The sequence below is a fragment of the Mchenga conophoros genome, linkage group LG6, assembly GCF_057382185.1.
Source record: "Mchenga conophoros isolate Kocher_MC1m ecotype Shallow Benthic linkage group LG6, M_conophoros_male_GT1.1, whole genome shotgun sequence".
In the NCBI taxonomy this organism is placed as follows: domain Eukaryota; kingdom Metazoa; phylum Chordata; class Actinopteri; order Cichliformes; family Cichlidae; genus Mchenga; species Mchenga conophoros.
This window is the reverse complement of record NC_140531.1, coordinates 40,095,630-40,112,612: the sequence shown is the minus strand read 5'-3', so window position 1 is coordinate 40,112,612 and position 16,983 is coordinate 40,095,630. Positions and strand designations below refer to the sequence as shown.

The window sequence follows — 16,983 nt, the reverse complement described above, 5'->3', positions numbered from 1 at the left end:
CTAAATGATATTTCTTGTGCTAAAGTACCAGAAAATACAATATACAAAAGCACATGTCATTACATCTTATACTAACTTAACAAGCAAACAAAACAGGATAAAGTGTGAGGGTTGGCGACACACTTGGCCTGTACAATAAGTACAAATGAAAATCAAATAAGATTTCAAAATCCATGATAATCTGTTTTAAGCAGGAATAAATAACAAGTTAATGTTTCAGTTCATTGTAGGGTGTCTCCCTCTCTCTTGTGCTCACGTTTATTAGAATTACTACCAACATCGGACATTCTTGTCCCCCCAAAAAAAAGGTGGAGCTCCCAGGCGAGAAGAAGACCTCGGAGAAGGTGCATGGATGTAGCAAAGGAGGACATGCAGAGGGGATGCTTGGGATAACATGCCCTCTATGACAGGGTGAGGTGGAGGGAGATGATCTGCTGTGGTGACCATGAAAGGAAGCAGCCAAAAGAAGACGAAAAAGAAATAGAAACTATAAATTAAATGGATATTGTGAAGCTGGGTGTAAATTTAAATGCACAAGTTCGTGCTGCATGCAGGTCTGCGTTTTGGAGTCTCCTTTCATTACTCCGGCCAAGCAGGAGTGGCTACAGAACACCTCAGTGTTGTTTGACAGCCATCAAAGAAAACGAAGAAAATTCTGGAGTCTACATGAACTTTTTTTTTTTTTTTTTTAAATGGGGCACGTCAGAAGAAAAAAAAAAGGGAGAACCACTGCTCGAGCAGCAAACCCTGAGCGGTACACTGTGGGAATCCCTGCAATTCCCCCGCTGGCCTGCTGGGGCCGCTGTTGACTGTGAAGTGCAGCACGGACGCCATCTTGAGGAGACCCCGATCTCAGCGCTGGGCTGGTGACAACACGCTCATCATGACGGGATTACTCACTTCCAAGTAAAACGGCATCAGTGTTGGGTTGCAGGCGTTGAGCGGAGAGAAGAGGATCTGCCTCGGCGACGGTTCTCCGCTGCAGGCTGTTTTTAGAGCGAGGCCGCGCTGTAACCCGATGGCCGGCTAGCTGCTGTGTGGATACGCCGCGGCCTGCTCGGGAGGAGGAAGGGTGGTGACGGCGCAAAATGCTTCACCGCTGACTCCCAAACAGACAGTCATCCTGCCCAGAGACTCGCTGCGAGTTGGTCAACGAGCACGATGCACTTATAGATTTCTTCGAAAAGGAAAAACGCTCTGTACTTTCAGATTTAGTTTTTATTTATCGCTGTGTGAACGACCCGGACCGCCGTCTTGCGTACCCTGAATCCCCAGCCGGAGACATGTCATCCAACTGCACCAGCGCAGCGCCCATCAGCGCCAGCAAAACCAAGACGAAAAAGAAGCATTTTATAGGACAGAAAGTGAAATTATTCCGCGCCAGTGAGCCCATACTCAGCGTTTTAATGTGGGGTGTCAACCATACGGTAAATACCTGTGCAGTCTGCCCGTGTGCTGTTTGTTTACGCCGCTGTTTTGATTTAGCTAGCATGCTAGCTTGTTAGCCAGCTACCTTCATCTGTCAAGCCAGTTTTGATGCCCTGTAATTGATCTTTTTCATGCGTGGACTCAGCCAAGTATATGACACTGTACTTGGGCTGTAATCCAGCCGTTTTCGTGCAGTTAATAGCGGACTGCTGCCGCCGCTGCCTCCGCGGGTGGCTGTGGCTGAAGCGCGAGTTTTGCGGGGATTTTATTTGGTTAACTTTTGAGAAAATGTGCATATTTGTGATACGTTTTGCGTTTGTATGTGTGTGTAAGAGAGAGAGGGATCATTCAGTGAGCTGCCATCGTAAAATGTGTTCGGTATCTTGTTGCTGTATCGTGAGCTGTTGCTGTAAGTGCGTGCAGGCGTGGGGTGGGAGGGGTGTGACAGGCAGCCGGAGCAGCAGGTTACACAGATTTTCAGCTGCACACAGCTGCTCACAGCAGCCTGCCTATTGTTCAAATAAACCTGCTCTTGAGACTTGCGTTTGCAGCTACCGCACTCCGCGCCTGCGTCCAGTTCGCTGCAGTTTACTCCATCACATCATTTCACTATAAATAGAGCAGAAAATCTATCGCATTCGCTTTTGGACGAGGCTGCCTATGCCTATGAAAAGCTCAGTGAAGGGGCAGATTGGACACCAGTGATGGATGGATGGAGTGGGCTATGCACCAGCAGTTTAGTTCTGCCTGCTGTGAAGGGGCGGTTGCACTCTTGCTTGATTGATGCGCGGAAAAACAACCCCCTGAGGTGTGACACAGAAGTTTTTTGAAAAATATTGTACCGACTTGGGGAACTCCTGGTGCTGAAATGTTGCTTGTTTGACACACAAAGCTGTCATTTCTTCCCGGGGTCCTGTTAATTTGTGCTCCAGTCATACTTGATTGAATTCTTCATTATTAGACTAACAAAACACAAAGTCTAACAGGTAGTAACAGAAGGGTTAGGATCCCTGGGACATGTTGGCGATCCGGACAGGGAGACTGAATATCCCACTTCATGCTATGTACATGAAGTGCCTGTGCCTGCCTGGAATAGCAAATAAATGCACACTGCTATGGAATTAAGTGAGCTGCTAATGATATGGCTATCACTGCAGCATCTCCATTATTCAGCTGGTGAACTTTGTGTGTGTGTGTGTGTGTGTGTGTGTGTGTGTGTGGGAGAGCAGCACACAAGTCCTGACGATTTGAGGTGTGGGCGGGAAGCTGATTCAAGACATCAAACAGACTTCTCATCAAAGCCTTCGTCTTCCACTCAGAAGTCGTATGCATTTTTAATGCAGCCTGAGCTGTGATGCTGCAGGATTTACTGTTGCTCTGTGTATGAGGTGATGTGAGACATCACCTTTGTGATGTTATTAATCCCCCAACAAAACTCCTTCACTGACATGGACGCGCGACACTGATTTTTAAAAGACAGCGTGAGCTGATCTTGATTTTCTTGCATCACATCGGCGCACACGTAAGGCCTCCGGTATGAGGAAGCTGTCAAACTGGATTCTCTGCATGTTGAAAATCTGGTTTGGAAACTTTGATCGTCATGGGCAAACACCTCTGTCAAATTGAAAATATTGGACTTATCTTTGGTGGCTTGAGGTAAGACTGTAGAGTGCTTTTTTTAAAATTAGAAATCAGCAAGTAAAAGCTAATCTCTGCGTGTGATCAGATAGCAGAAAGTGGTATGACCTACAGCTGATACCAATATTTTATACTAACATTATATTCTCTCAAATATAGATTCAGTTTATGGTGGGGAGGCATACATGTACAGCTCTTTGAGCAATTTTGTAAGTTTTTCCTCTGCAAATACATTACTGATCGGTATGAGTGCTAGCTTCTTCAGTGAGTCTCTCCCCTGCGGATGAAGTCCAGCTCCCCCATCTTGGACTGCAGTGGTCTGAGTTGTGCTCTGCAGCCTTGGTGAGATTGTTGTAGCGGTGCATGGTTGTGTTTACTGTGCCCTCCAGAGCAGGAGGAGCACTATTGATGTGAGCTGGAGTCTAAGAAGTTTGAGCTGAAATATGTCCAACCATTTGGCAAAACATCCACTGGAGGGGAGGGGATCATGTGGGCGGGAAGGGCTGGGGTGAGCTGAACTTAATTTTTTTTCTTTTTTTTTATGACTCAAACTTTATTAGATTTTAATATTAAAACAACAACAACAAAAAACACCCAGAAGATAACAGAGTGGACATTCCCAGTCACAACAACAAAACAAATTGAGAATCGATGCATGTTTCCATCCAAAAAAAAAAAAGATCCAAAATAACATAAATACACAATGATGCCAATATTTCACATAGACCCAATTACAGCTATCCTATTTAGTCCGACCTTAACTACTTTAGCCGAATACGTCACTGACCTGTGTATGAAAAGTAGTTAGCCCATTTGTCGTTATAGTCGTCCAGTCTATTTAATAATAATGGATTGGATTTATACAGCGCTTTTCAAGGCACCCAAAGCGCTTTACAATGCATTCACACACTGGTGGAAGCAAGCTACGGTTGTAGCCACAGCTGCCCTGGGTGAGGCTGCTATATTGCGCCATTGGCCCCTCTGGCCAACACCAGTAGGGTAAAGTGTCTTGCCCAAGGACACAACGACCAGGACAGAGAGCCCGGGGATCGAACCGGTGACCTTCCGGTTGCAGATACGCTTCCCAACCCCCTTAGCCACGGTCTCCCACAATCTATATGATAATCTTTCATAAGCTGCCACTTGTCCCAAAGAGGTATACCACTGAGGAGTCGATGAGGCCTTCCACTCTTTCACCAACGGCTTCCTCTCCAGCATAATAGCTGTTTGTACCCAATGAGCAAGAGGAGTGGGTAAGTGACTCAAAGCTGAAGGGTCTCCTAATACGTAAAGACTGTTCATAAATGGGACCCCTTGACCTACAACCTTCTCTACTACGGTGTGAATATGAATCCAATAATCTTGGACTTTGACGCACCCCCAAAGCAAATGTAAAAGTGTGCCGCTTCCCTGCTGGTAGGGCTGCCACAAACGATTATTTTGATAGTCGACTAGTCACAGATTATTTTTGCGATTAGTCGACTAATCAGATCATCATCCATTAGACGTAAAACATACAGCTTATTGCACCAGCAGCATCTGCTCTTATATAACTATCATTAGCTTACAGCTTTAAGTGTTTAAGGCAGTGGTGTCAAACTCAAATACACAGTGGGCCAAAATTCAAAACTGGAACAAAGTCGCGGGCTAACATTAATATTTATTGAAATATATTTATTCCTCCAGATATAAGAATGAATCTTTTCTTATGGACTCAAACACGTTTTGCTGAAAAACTGAATATGGAACAAGCAAAGCTTAATACTAAACAATATATATATTAGCTTTATAATACCAGTAGGCCAGCTCTAGTAATTTGGTGTGGCTTCGCGGGCCACACCAAAGGTATGTGCTAACTAAAAATAAAGACAAGATGAGAGTTTATTAAATTTTAATGACATTTGCAGATTGTTTCGATGGAGTTTAATCTGCTTGACGTTTATTCATCTGTGTAAAAACTCTTAACTTTAATCTCAGCCAAACCGATTTAATCAGGAACCAATAAAATACTTAAAAAAAGGCAAACAACAACATTTTTAAGTTATCTAAGTGACTCATATATCATGTTTAACCTGAGTAGCGAAAGACGGCGGTGGGTTTGAAAACGATTTGCCGGGAGTCCGGTGTTCTCACGGCTCTAGTGAGCCTTGCCCCCGGCTAGCTATCGAGCTAGCGGTGGGTAACAGACGTCTCTGAAAACGTCGGAGCGCTTTTGAAAATATGTGGTGTCTTGATAAACTGAGCAGATATTTGAGGTTTACACAGCTACATTCTCGCCTGAAAATATGTTAAACGTTTATTTTGTGACCCAGAAAGAATAATAAGAGTAACATTAAAACTAACTAGCTGCCGCCATTGTTGACAACTGAGCTGGGCCGCGCTATGAATTCTGGGACACAGCTTCTTCTTCTTCGGGGTTTAACGGCAGCTGGCATCCTTGTACATGCAGTGCTGCCATCTTCTGTTTCAGTCCGTTATTACACTCTTAAATCCTACTACTTATTCCTGCGTCTTTTGGGATCATACAAAGCTTCAAACGATGCGTCGACTATTAAATTAGTCTTCAACGATTTTAATAGTCGACGTAATCGTTACTAGTCGACTAATCGTGGCAGCCCTACCTGCTGGCACTTCCAGCATGCATCGTCAGCAACCGTGAGGGTGTCCAGTAAACTCTATTTAAAATCTTAAATTGGACCAATCTTGAACGCAATTCACGTGACATTTTTTCAGATTCCTGAGAATGCCATTCCTCCACTGTAAAGCTGAGATTTAAGTCCATTTCCCACGTTCTTTTGAGGGACAGTGTGTTAGGATCAGAAGCTAATAAAAGCATTTTGTAATAAGCTGATGCCTCTTGTCCATGCCCAAAGGTTTTTTTGATTTCCTCCAGAAAGTCGCAGCTTAAAGGGAACTTTAAACCAAATGTGAGCTGAACTTTCAAAATAAGAGCAAGAGGATCGTCTTCCACTAAACTGAACACAGGCGACGTTGGCACTTCATGGGTTCAAACAAAAAAAAGTTACAAAGTAACCAAACATATTCATTTTTCTGCATGACGAAAAACTAAAATTAGACGACCTTTAAAACGTTGATCGCAGCGTTTGAACTTTAAGGAAGCACAAAATTGGTAACAAATTTCAGCGTCTAACATCCCATAATCAGTCAGCAGAGCCAGTATCAGCTGATTATTTGTGCATACCCGACTGTGTTGTTTACTTCCAGTATGAGAAGAACTTATTTCCTCTAAATGGCAGCACCGTGACTGTGTGCTGTCCCTTTTCATCACTCTATAAAGTGATTTATGCGATTTGCAAGGTTTTTTCCGGAGCTCATCACTGCGCTTTTGCTCTGGATGAGTTTCAGTAAATGAGCCGAGTGTCTGGAGGCGCAGCAGCAGCAAGAAAACCTGCCTGCGTGTTCTTTGGTCCCCGAGTTAATCACTGTCAGAGATTTGAAACGGCTTTGAAATACTGAGCTGTGTTACAGGTAGTCATGGCTTTGTTCTATAAATTAACCTGCACTACTCACTGAGTACTTTGTGTAGGAGTCTGTTTTTTTTTGTTTTTTTTTATTGGTTTTGTGCTCAGATCAAAATTGCAAAAGCCAATATTGCTCCCTTGGTTTGTGTTATTCCTCAGTAATTGTGCAGTCTGTTTGTTCAGCTGTTTGCACTCTTCTTCAAGCTCTTTCCTCATTTCTCTCTCTCTCTCTCTCGTTCTCACTTCCCTCTTTCAGATTAACGAGTTAAGTAATGTGCCTGTACCAGTGATGCTGATGCCAGATGACTTTAAAGCCTACAGCAAGATCAAAGTGGACAACCACCTATTTAACAAGTAGGTACATCACAGCTTAGGCACAGTCCGTAATCCACAAGTAAACAAAAGTGTCAAGGCTCCAGCAGGGTTCAGAACACCTTCTGATTCTGATAGACTGACTCCTCATAAAAGGACTCTGCAAGTCTGCTCGCTGGTCAGAGATTGCAGGTTGTAGCTTTAACTTTCTGCATTCATGAAATCCTTTCAGAGGTACAAAGCAGCCCTCCGAACGCCCTGGTATCTGAATCCACGGTGAGGATGTTATTGCAGGACGAGGTTGCATTTAGACACATTATTGTTGAAGCTCATCTGAACGCTTTAAATCATCCTCACTGCAAAGTACCAACCTGGGAACACTGAAACTCTGCACTGTTTTCTTAACCCCTGCACGGCTGAGGTAGAGAAATGTGTCCCACGGTCCTGCATGCAGGAGTGGACAAAACAATGTGGAATTAAAAAAACATCACTGAAATATAGCCAATGCTGCCCCAAAGATGAGTCACTTTGTTGCTCACATTTAGCAGTGTTTTGCACCCCCACTAATGAATTCTGTGTAGGTTTTTGTTTGTTTGTTTTTGAGCGTTTGACTCATTATTAAGGTGCAGATGGTTTTGTCTCTTTGCTCAGGTATGCTCGTCCTTTAAGGGCTGCCTGAGCGCTTTTACAGCTGTTATAAAATGTATTTTGTACAGTCGATCTAAAACAGCAGCAACTTTTAATGCCTAAAATCCTTGTAGTATCACATATTACATTATATGCAAGTTATACTACAGGACTGGTTGATTTTAGGGAATAAACATTGGCCAGTATCCTTCACAGTGTTGACACACCTCACCTGGACTGGATCCATTGTTGTAGATCGATCAGCTGAAGGTGGAGCCTTTAGCCCCTTTTCCATTAGTGCCTACTCGGGTCGGCTCGCCTCAGTTTTCAGGGTTTTCTTTAAGTGATCGTACTTGGTACCAGATACTTTTTTTAGCACCTACTCTGCTGGGGTTCCACGCAATCCGAGGTGATCCAAAAGTGTGACATTGACAGACTGCATACCACCGATTGGTTAGTCAGTGTCATGCCTCGATGAGTCATGAATGTCGTTTGCGAAAATCAAACCCAACAACGAGGGAAATCGCAAAAAAAAAAAAAACAAAGCCCGAGTCTGACGTAAAGCCGACCGAGCAGCAGGTGTATCGTTGCCTCGATGTTCAGCCTTCGTGTCGTATGCTAATTGTGGGACTCTTGGCTGCGTTGCTATAACGACCCCATGCACATTCGGTGGTACTAGATTGTAATGGAAAACGAGTCGATCCGAGTCGTGCCGTGTTGAGTCGATCCGAGTAGGTACTAATGGAAAAAGGGCTTTTATCGCGAAAGCCACAGATTGTATAAAAGATGGACTTGGACGCCGTGATCTCACTCATTGGATAGTCTGTACCTCACAGCAAGCCTTAATTTTATCCTGATAGTTAATTAAGACATGCTTCAGAAAGCACCAGCAGCACACGCACACAGAAAAGGTCCAGTTTGACTCGGAGTAGCAGAGTTTTGCTCCAGCAGACAGAGACCGGCTCTAACTGCTTCTATGAATCACAGTGGTGACACCCCTAAACCACAGCATCCAGGTGGATACGTTACAAAACCTCACAATATTCAGAGTTGTTAGAAAACTATCCATAGAAGCTGAAACTGGTTTTCATACCAACATGCTTAAATTTGCTGTAAACTTTTAAATTTGGAGTCAAAGTTCAACCTGTGTGGAAATTTGGCAGCGGCACATGTAAGTGTTTCCCAGCAGGAAACTGTTCTTGTGTGGCGCAAACAGTAGAAAAGAATAGATGTAAGAGTGCAGCGGTGCATTGTATGTGGAAGGCTCTTAGAGGAACTGTAACTTTTGGCACTTCCACATTGGCTCCATTTCTTTGCTCTGGGTTGAGCCTTCAGTGAAACTAAAATGAATCAGTGTGCTGTTTTGTTTCTTTTTTTCAACATCAGCGAAAAAGTTCAGAAGATCTGAACTAGTTAAGTTTCATTTCAGTTTCCAAAGTGCTTTATTTACTCAGGAGAGCTCGTTTCTCACTTATAAGCTGTAAACTGTGATGGTCCATATCCCAGTGCATCAGGCTCTGCAGTGGTTTCAGTGTGAGGACAAGCAGTGCAACATAAAGAAATATTTGATTTGTGGCTGCATTAGTAGCCGCATCACATTATACATGAGCTTTTTAAAATCTATTTTTTTGTTTGTTTTTCATAAGTGATCAGGGCAATAATGCTGTTGAGATCTTTACATTTAAATCAGTTTGAGTGAGTTCTCTGTTTTCTGCCCTTTGCTGTACTGCAAATGACAACTTCACACCATCTCTTTGTTCAGTCTGATTCCAGAGAAGCAGAAATAAATCCAACAGCGAGCAAAAAAAGTTGAAGTCAGTGATTTTTAATTCCTCGTTTTAGATTGTGTTGACTCTGTTCGTCTCTCCTGCCAGAGAAAACCTGCCTAGTCGCTTTAAGTTTAAAGAGTATTGCCCCATGGTGTTCAGAAACCTGAGGGAGAGGTTCTGCATTGATGACCAGGACTACCAGGTGAGACCTCAGACACTGACGCACAAGCAGAAATGTTCATTCGCTCTCACAGGAGCTTAATCCACCTTGTTGCGTTTGGTTTGGCAGAACTCTCTGACCAGGAGCGCCCCGCTCAACAGCGACACCCAGGGCCGCTTCGGCAACCGCATCCTGTCCAGCTACGACCACCGCTTCGTCATCAAAACCGTGTCCAGTGAGGACATCGCTGAGATGCACAACATCCTAAAGAAATATCACCAGGTAGAGGCACCGCTGCGAGGAACTGCAGAGCCAGACTTTTATTGTGATTCATTATCCTAGTATTGAAATGTGCTCACGTGTCGGGTGTGAGGAGAAAAATTCAGGAGCATCAGTTTGTTAAATAATTTCTAATCTAGATTTGAATCTAAAGATAAAGAGAACCTGTTATTAATTTATTTTCTGTCCATGTATTGTTACAGAAATGGTCGAGGTTTTAAATAACGAGGTCGCGTTTGTACAAGTAATCCCTGTGATTATTTAGGTGGCTCTCGCTAAGCCACAGATAATGCGCACAGTAAAATACAGTCATATGCGCACGGACAGAAGATTAAAAACCAATAAGTCAAACATGTTGTAAAACAATTGGCTTGTCAGTTTAAAGCCATGCAGGGCTGAAGCCTGTTGTCAAGCAAAATCTGGTGTGAGTCAGTGGTGAAGAATAAAAGAAGAATAACACAACAAATTAGGTGAAACGCCCAGCTTCACTTTTTACCCCTCGGCCGTAAAAGGCTGATAGATTATTGCTGTCGCCCTGCAGGGCGGGCGGAGTGGACACAGGTGTGTGAACGTTCGGAAGAACTCGAGAATGAAGCGACGTAGGAGTTTCAAATTGATAGCACAGGTGTTTATACACTCCGGCACCAGTATTTATTTTTTATGATGTCATAGAGAATATAAAAGTTTAGGGACATATCAGCCCCAGCAGATCAGGAGGAAATTAAGCCTGAAGTAGGAGGAGCTAAAACGGATTGCTTGGATCTGCAGCATGGCCATAAGATAAAGAAGGATTATTCTGAGCTGTGAATTGTGCAAAGCTATCTTAGCAGAGTCCAGGAATAAACGCGTGGCGCTGGAAATGAGCAGAATAATTCCCGTCCCAACAGGAGTGTTGGAGGAGAGCGTGGTCTCTGCCTTTTAAAGTTAAACACAGAAACGAAGCTGCGCTCACTTTTAATCAGCTTGTATTCTGCGTGTATTTGATTCCTCACCCCCACACTTCCTGTTTCTCTCTGTGCTCGCCTCCCCTGGCCGTCTCCAGTTTATAGTGGAGTGTCATGGCAACACGCTGCTCCCTCAGTTCCTGGGCATGTACAGGCTAACGGTGGACGGGGTGGAGACGTACATGGTGGTGACCCGGAATGTATTCAGCCATCGGCTCACCGTACACCGCAAATACGACCTGAAGGTAGGTACGCTGGCTACGCCGCACATGCACACGAGTCTCATCATCCTTTTAGAGAGCTTTACGCCACATTTACGGTCTCGCATACGTTCTTCAAACTCAGTTTCATAATTTGGCTTTCATTTTTTTTAAACTTGAGGGTTATTTAACAATATGTGTTAATTTAAGCACTTGTGGTAAATGGACCCGTTCTTGTAAAGTGCGTTTCTACTCTGAGCACTCAAAGTGCTTTTTACAACAGGCCTCATTCACCCATTCATACAAGCTTTTTTCTATGCTCAAGTATTTTCTGACATTTCCATCCATCAGAGAGCAGCTGGGTGTTAGTATGTTGCCCATGGATATTTGGCATACAGACGGGAGCATCGGAGATCAAAACGCCAGGCTTCTAATTAGTAGATGACCTGCTCTACCTCCTGAACTTTTTTTTTCCCTTTGGCAGTAAAATGTTTTTAGACAATAAATCAATTTCATATAGCCAGGAGTCTCCTGGGAACGAAAGCACTGTTTGGGGATCCATGCTCGTGATTATACTGGTATAAAATGCCTTTCCCTCCCCACACACAGCAGACTCTTTGACCAACACATGCAGGGTTAAAGAGATAAACGAGTGTCTCTGCAAATACACAGGCCCATGAGACCCATCTCATTTCAAATCAGACCAACAGCGAGGAACATCTCCCCCCGAATCATGACAAATTCTCAACTCACTATAAAAGCAGCATAAAAATATAAAACTATTGTGTCCAAAGTGTTGTTGAGATGCTGAGATGAAGCTACAGTGAGGGAGATTAAATGTAATGTTTAACTGATAATGCTGTTTTGATTAGCAATCCTGCTGTCATCAGTTCCGCCGATCGTTGTTCATTAGCGCAGCCCTAAACGATGAAGGCCATGACAAAGAGCTGAAACACTTCAACGCAGTTCGGTTGTCTTTATAACTTCTGCTGTTGCCATCTTGGTGTTTTGAAACCGGATGTGAGAGCGAAAGGTCCATCTGAGAAACTGCACAATCATCGATTAATGGCTTGTGACTAACAGCGAAGCCATTAAGAATACCCCAGATAATCTTTTTTGGCTCTTAAAATGACAATAGCTTAGTAAAATGGAATTAATGATCTGCTGAATAAGACTTAATCCCATAAACTCAGGAAGGATTTTTATTGAAGTCACAGAGAAAGGAGGCTGTGGGACTTTTTACCATCCACTTCCACACAAGCTGGAGTCTATTTGGAACCAAGTATCGCCCCCTGGTGGCCAGTAAAAATGGCACGGTGTCTTCATCTTCTACTCACTTGTCTTTTATACTGTCTGTGGGTACAATACAATATATAAAAAACAATAAAGGATTAATCACAATCTGTGCGAAGGTGAAGAAATGATTGATAATTTTTCTTTTAAGGAAGTATTTTTTAATTGAAGGCCATAATTTATAAACTTTAGAAATAAATGTAATCTTAAAACATCCAGTTTCTGTTGCTTTTGGCTTTTCTGTAACTATTAACCAGACAGATTCCTCGATATTTGCATCCCTGATTGCTACCCAAGGATTGAACTAGGTCTGTATGAAGATGACTGTGGATGTAGCTCACTTCTTTAATCGGTGCTTATCGGCACACACCTCCTTTCATGCCGGTATCCTCAGGAGAAAGCATCTTTGTGTTTCTAATACTGACAGCTGTGTGCAAATATGCTAATGCTTCCTCTGATGTGTCTCGCTCATTCTATTTTTATTCTTATTTTGCATCTTTTCTAGGGTTCGACAGTCTCAAGGGAAGCCAGCGACAAGGAGAAGGTGGGCTTTATTTCTGTGCATTGATGTCTGCTGACACGATGGGATAAAAATAGATGGCCTTAGCTCACCCCACAAGCAAACCTGTCATACTGCTGCTAAAATTAAGTGCTTGTATGTAAGCAGATGCTGTCAGCATGATTTGACTTAAATTTGTGTATTTTCTCTGTCACATGGTTGTAATCATGACTGCATGAATATGAATGTTAACATCAGTGCACGCTGAAAGTCAGCAGCCGATGATGTAGGTGGGCCCCGGCACCTCTGAGTTTTTCATTAGCATTTAAAAACAGGTTTGGTTTGAATATAAAACACGGCTCCTGCTGCAGCTTCATAACACCACCCCCTCTTCTCTTCAGGCGAAAGAGCTCCCCACTTTCAAAGACAACGACTTCTTGAATGAAGGCCACAAGCTGCAGATAGGAGACGACAACAAAAAGTACTTTTTGGAAAAGCTAAAACGGGATGTAGAGGTAAAACACACATTCAGGCTTTCATTGTTCCTGCTCTGGAATGAAACCGCTTCACCCAGCATAAATGCTGAGATTGTTTTTGTTAACAGGCTCCCTGCGCTAAAACGTTATGCATGAGTAAGCCTAAATATAATTTATTTTATGGATTCGTTTATGTAAAGTCTGAACTCCAGTCTCATTTTAGCTTGTAATCTTAAAACAACCCAAGCGCTCCAATTCAGGCTCTACAGTTAGCATGTTAAATGCACAAGTTCATGACAGTATCATCAGGAAGAGACAGAACAAGTGTGGCTTGTTTCGAAGGGTTGCCAAGAGGAAGGTTCTGATGCTCTGCACCGTGTTTGGAGAAATGCACCTGTCAGCGTGGTGGTGCAGGGGTGATCATGCAGTCATTGAGTGGGCCGTGAACTCTGTATACCAAAGTATTCTAGAGTCATAGTGACAGGACAGTGATGCTAAGCAGAGCAGCAAATCTACATCAGAATGATGACGGGCCACTAGAACTTTTTTTATCGAGCAGACCTCAGTTTGGTTGAAATGCTGCACTGGGGCCTGAAGAGAGCTGTAGCTAAAGAAACGATGTCAGAGACGGATGCAGCCATACAGAAAACTCTTACTTCAGCTTATTGTTGCTAAAAGTGGTTCATGAGGTGTACTTAATTTTCCACATGACTGCATAAAGCCTGACGAAGACTTTTATTTTCCCCCTTGGCTACAACATGTATTTCTAAAGATAAAAAACTAAAAGTTCAAATCAGCCTCCTGCTGGTAATAATCAGTAAATGTTTCTGAAACCTTACTGTCTGTAAACACGGCATGCCTCACTTATTTAACCATCACACCGGTGAGATGAATATTTTAACAGCTGTTACTTGAAATTTAATTTGTAAAATGATTCCAAACGTTAGTCTGAAAGACCGGAACGGCGACTGCTCTGTGCAGAGATGCAGAGGTTTTGAACCAAGTGTTTCCTGTGTGTTTTAGTTCCTGGCCACTCTGAAGATCATGGACTACAGTCTCCTGGTGGGCATCCATGATGTGGAGCGGGCGGAGCAAGAGGAGATGGACGTGGAGGGCACGGGGGAGGACGAGGAGTACGAGAACGACGGGATGGGAGGAGGCGTGTTAACGGGCTCTTTCGGCACGCCTCCCGACAGTCCCGGAAACCCTCTGAACTGCGGCGGGTTTTTCGGCCCCGGGGAGTTCGACCCCTCTGTGGATGTTTACGCGATCAAGAGCCATGACAGTGAGCGCCGCCTTTAACATGAGTGTTATTGAAATTCGCAGCCAGCAGATTAACGCCGTCTTTATCGGCTGTTTTGTTTGTTTTAATAAAATCTCCTCGTGGCGTTCTCCACAGGTGCTGTGAAGAAGGAGGTATACTTCATGGCTATCATCGACATTCTCACACACTATGACGCTAAGAAAAAAGCTGCACATGCTGCCAAAACTGTGAAACATGGGGTGAGTGTTAAGATTAGCGCTCTGCTCGCCACCGACTGTTTGTTTTGCTGCTCAGCTGTGTGCCGCTGTAAACACGACGAGACAAAAGCTGCCCAGGCGTGGCCCCGTGGACTGAAAGCCTTTCTTTCTAACCACCACCTCCTTCCTGATGACGTTAATCACATGGCGCGATTGATCGCCGCAGCCTGTAGTCTAATGTCTCTGTCATTTAAAGACTGCTTTTATAATTATTATCGCTTTGTCTGACACAGTCACCGTGGTAACAGATTTTGTGTGTGGTTTTCCCTGAAAGGTTTGGTTTTTTTTTTTCCTCTTGAAATGTGTGGTGCTGTGTACTTCATCACATGTGTCACTTCATCTAAATCGTGTTTATGTTTATTTTTTTGTTCCCAGGCGGGGGCCGAGATCTCGACAGTGAACCCGGAGCAGTACTCCAAACGATTCTACGAGTTCATGTCCAACATCTTATCGTAAACATCATCTTCCAGTCCAGCCAGCTGGTCTCTCCCTGTCAGATCTGTCAGATGCCACGCCCACGCGCACACACACGTTTCTCTCCTCCCTCACCTCAGTGTAGGTCAGTCTCCCATCGTTAAAACTAAACCACCTCTCCTCAGCATCAAGCCTGTTACACTATCCCGACTCCACCTGTGAACCCCTCTCACTGAATTTGGTTCCTGGTATTCTCCCTGTGGTGTTTTTCTTAAAAAACAAACAAACAAATAAACAAACAACAAAAAAAGAACCTGCTCTCCTTCAGCCACCTTGTTGCTCCTCACGCCAGCACGGAAACTGTCTCACTAATGCCTTGAATGAGTGTGTCAGCTTCAGCAGTTACCAGTTCGTTAGTAGAGTCTCTTTAGTTTCTGTTCATGTTGTTGTTGTTCCTATAATTTCTATTAGACATACACGCACACATGCAGCACACACGCAGATGAAGAAAGGTCTGATTGCATGGCAAACTCTTCGACAGTCGCCATCAGGCTTCTCTCTCGGTAACAATTTTTCTTTTGTTTTTTTTACAAGTTCTTCTGATGGATTTGGAACGACAGGGTGATGAACACATGAATATATAATGGTGTATTAAGTAAAAGAATGCAATATCAAAAAAATGCATGGCTGACTTGTACATGAGACTCCACCAGTTGAAACATCGAACCACTGAACTTGGCATCTGAGTGTTACGACTAAAACTTTTTAAAAAAAGGAAAAAAAAATCCGTGTTTGAATGTTCTGTTGCCATATTGTTTCTGAATATTTTTCCAATTTAACCGTGAACTTGGTGGAGGTCGGTCAAAGAGGACAAAAAAACAACAAAAACATTCACTTTAAAAAGGGGAATTCTGCAGCAAATACTTGTTTTATTACCATAAGGATCATTTTTATATCTTGTTTACATTAATGTAGCAACTTTGTGTTTGTATACAGTATTGTTTTGTTACCAGCAGACATTAGGAAAAAAGGTTACTTGAAAATGATTCATTGCATATTAAAGGGAGTTTTATCTTGTTTTTGTGGTTTGGCTGTGCTTCTTTCTGCTTCTTGGGTCTCATATTTGTAACACTTGGCTTTGGTGGGTAATGGATTACATGTAATCTGATTACTATACCAATAAGAACTATTAGTCCAGACTGCATTTACACTAGTGAATCTATTATGCTTTGTTTCTTATTGCTATACTGTTACAAACTCTTTACATTAAGAAGCTGTTTTGTGAGCGTGTCCAGAGGCCAGATGGGCACCATTAATCCAACATGCTGTTGGATGGCAGGTGAAAACTTCCTGCCTGATTTTGACTCTGGAACCAGGAAAAATTCCAGTTTGCTTTAAACCCAGGCTGTCATCCCAACGGTCTGGGGGTCATTTGGATGATTTTGGAAAATGTGAAAATTAGGAGGGCAAAGTATTTTTGTTTTGTCAACTCTACAGCCTTACATGCCCTGTGGCTCAGCTGAAGAAAAACTGTTAAATGACAGAAGTGTTCATGTTTGAGTATTTACTACATGCATATAAAAATACAGTAGGTTCACAGTAAGAACGGGATATTTTTGTGAATTGGCATGAAACGTTTTTGATTACTGGGCAGTCTCTGCATTTTTTGTATGCATTTCCTGTGATTTACTACAGCAGTATTTCTTTTATAATGTGGAAAAAAATTGTTGAAACTGCACTTTTTGTAACTTGGGGATTAAATGTGTACTACTTTAACAAATAAAAGTTTTTTTCCTTTTTTATAGGTAATGGCTTTACTGGTCCAGCCCTCTTGAGCTCATATTGACATTATGTGAGTTTAATATTCTGTAAATGGCATTTTAAGGGGCTTGTTTTCTTTCTGTGCTTTTTCAACATCTTTCCCACTGGTGCCTTAAACTA

The 16,983-nt window shown here is 43.0% G+C and overlaps 1 protein-coding gene across 1 annotated transcript; it reads left to right on the top strand.

Annotated features, from left to right (window-relative positions):
* Window positions 1–815: 815 nt before the first annotated feature.
* LOC146573310 (phosphatidylinositol 5-phosphate 4-kinase type-2 beta-like) lies at window positions 816–16,119 on the top strand. Its single transcript, XM_085278046.1, has 10 exons — window positions 816–1,427; window positions 6,805–6,902; window positions 9,362–9,458; window positions 9,546–9,698; window positions 10,738–10,884; window positions 12,638–12,676; window positions 13,033–13,146; window positions 14,131–14,392; window positions 14,507–14,610; window positions 15,004–16,119. Exons 1-10 carry the CDS (start codon window positions 1,284–1,286, stop codon window positions 15,082–15,084), a joined length of 1,239 nt encoding a protein of 412 aa, XP_085134172.1. The 5' UTR covers window positions 816–1,283; the 3' UTR covers window positions 15,085–16,119.
* The last annotated feature ends 864 nt before the right edge of the window (window positions 16,120–16,983 follow it).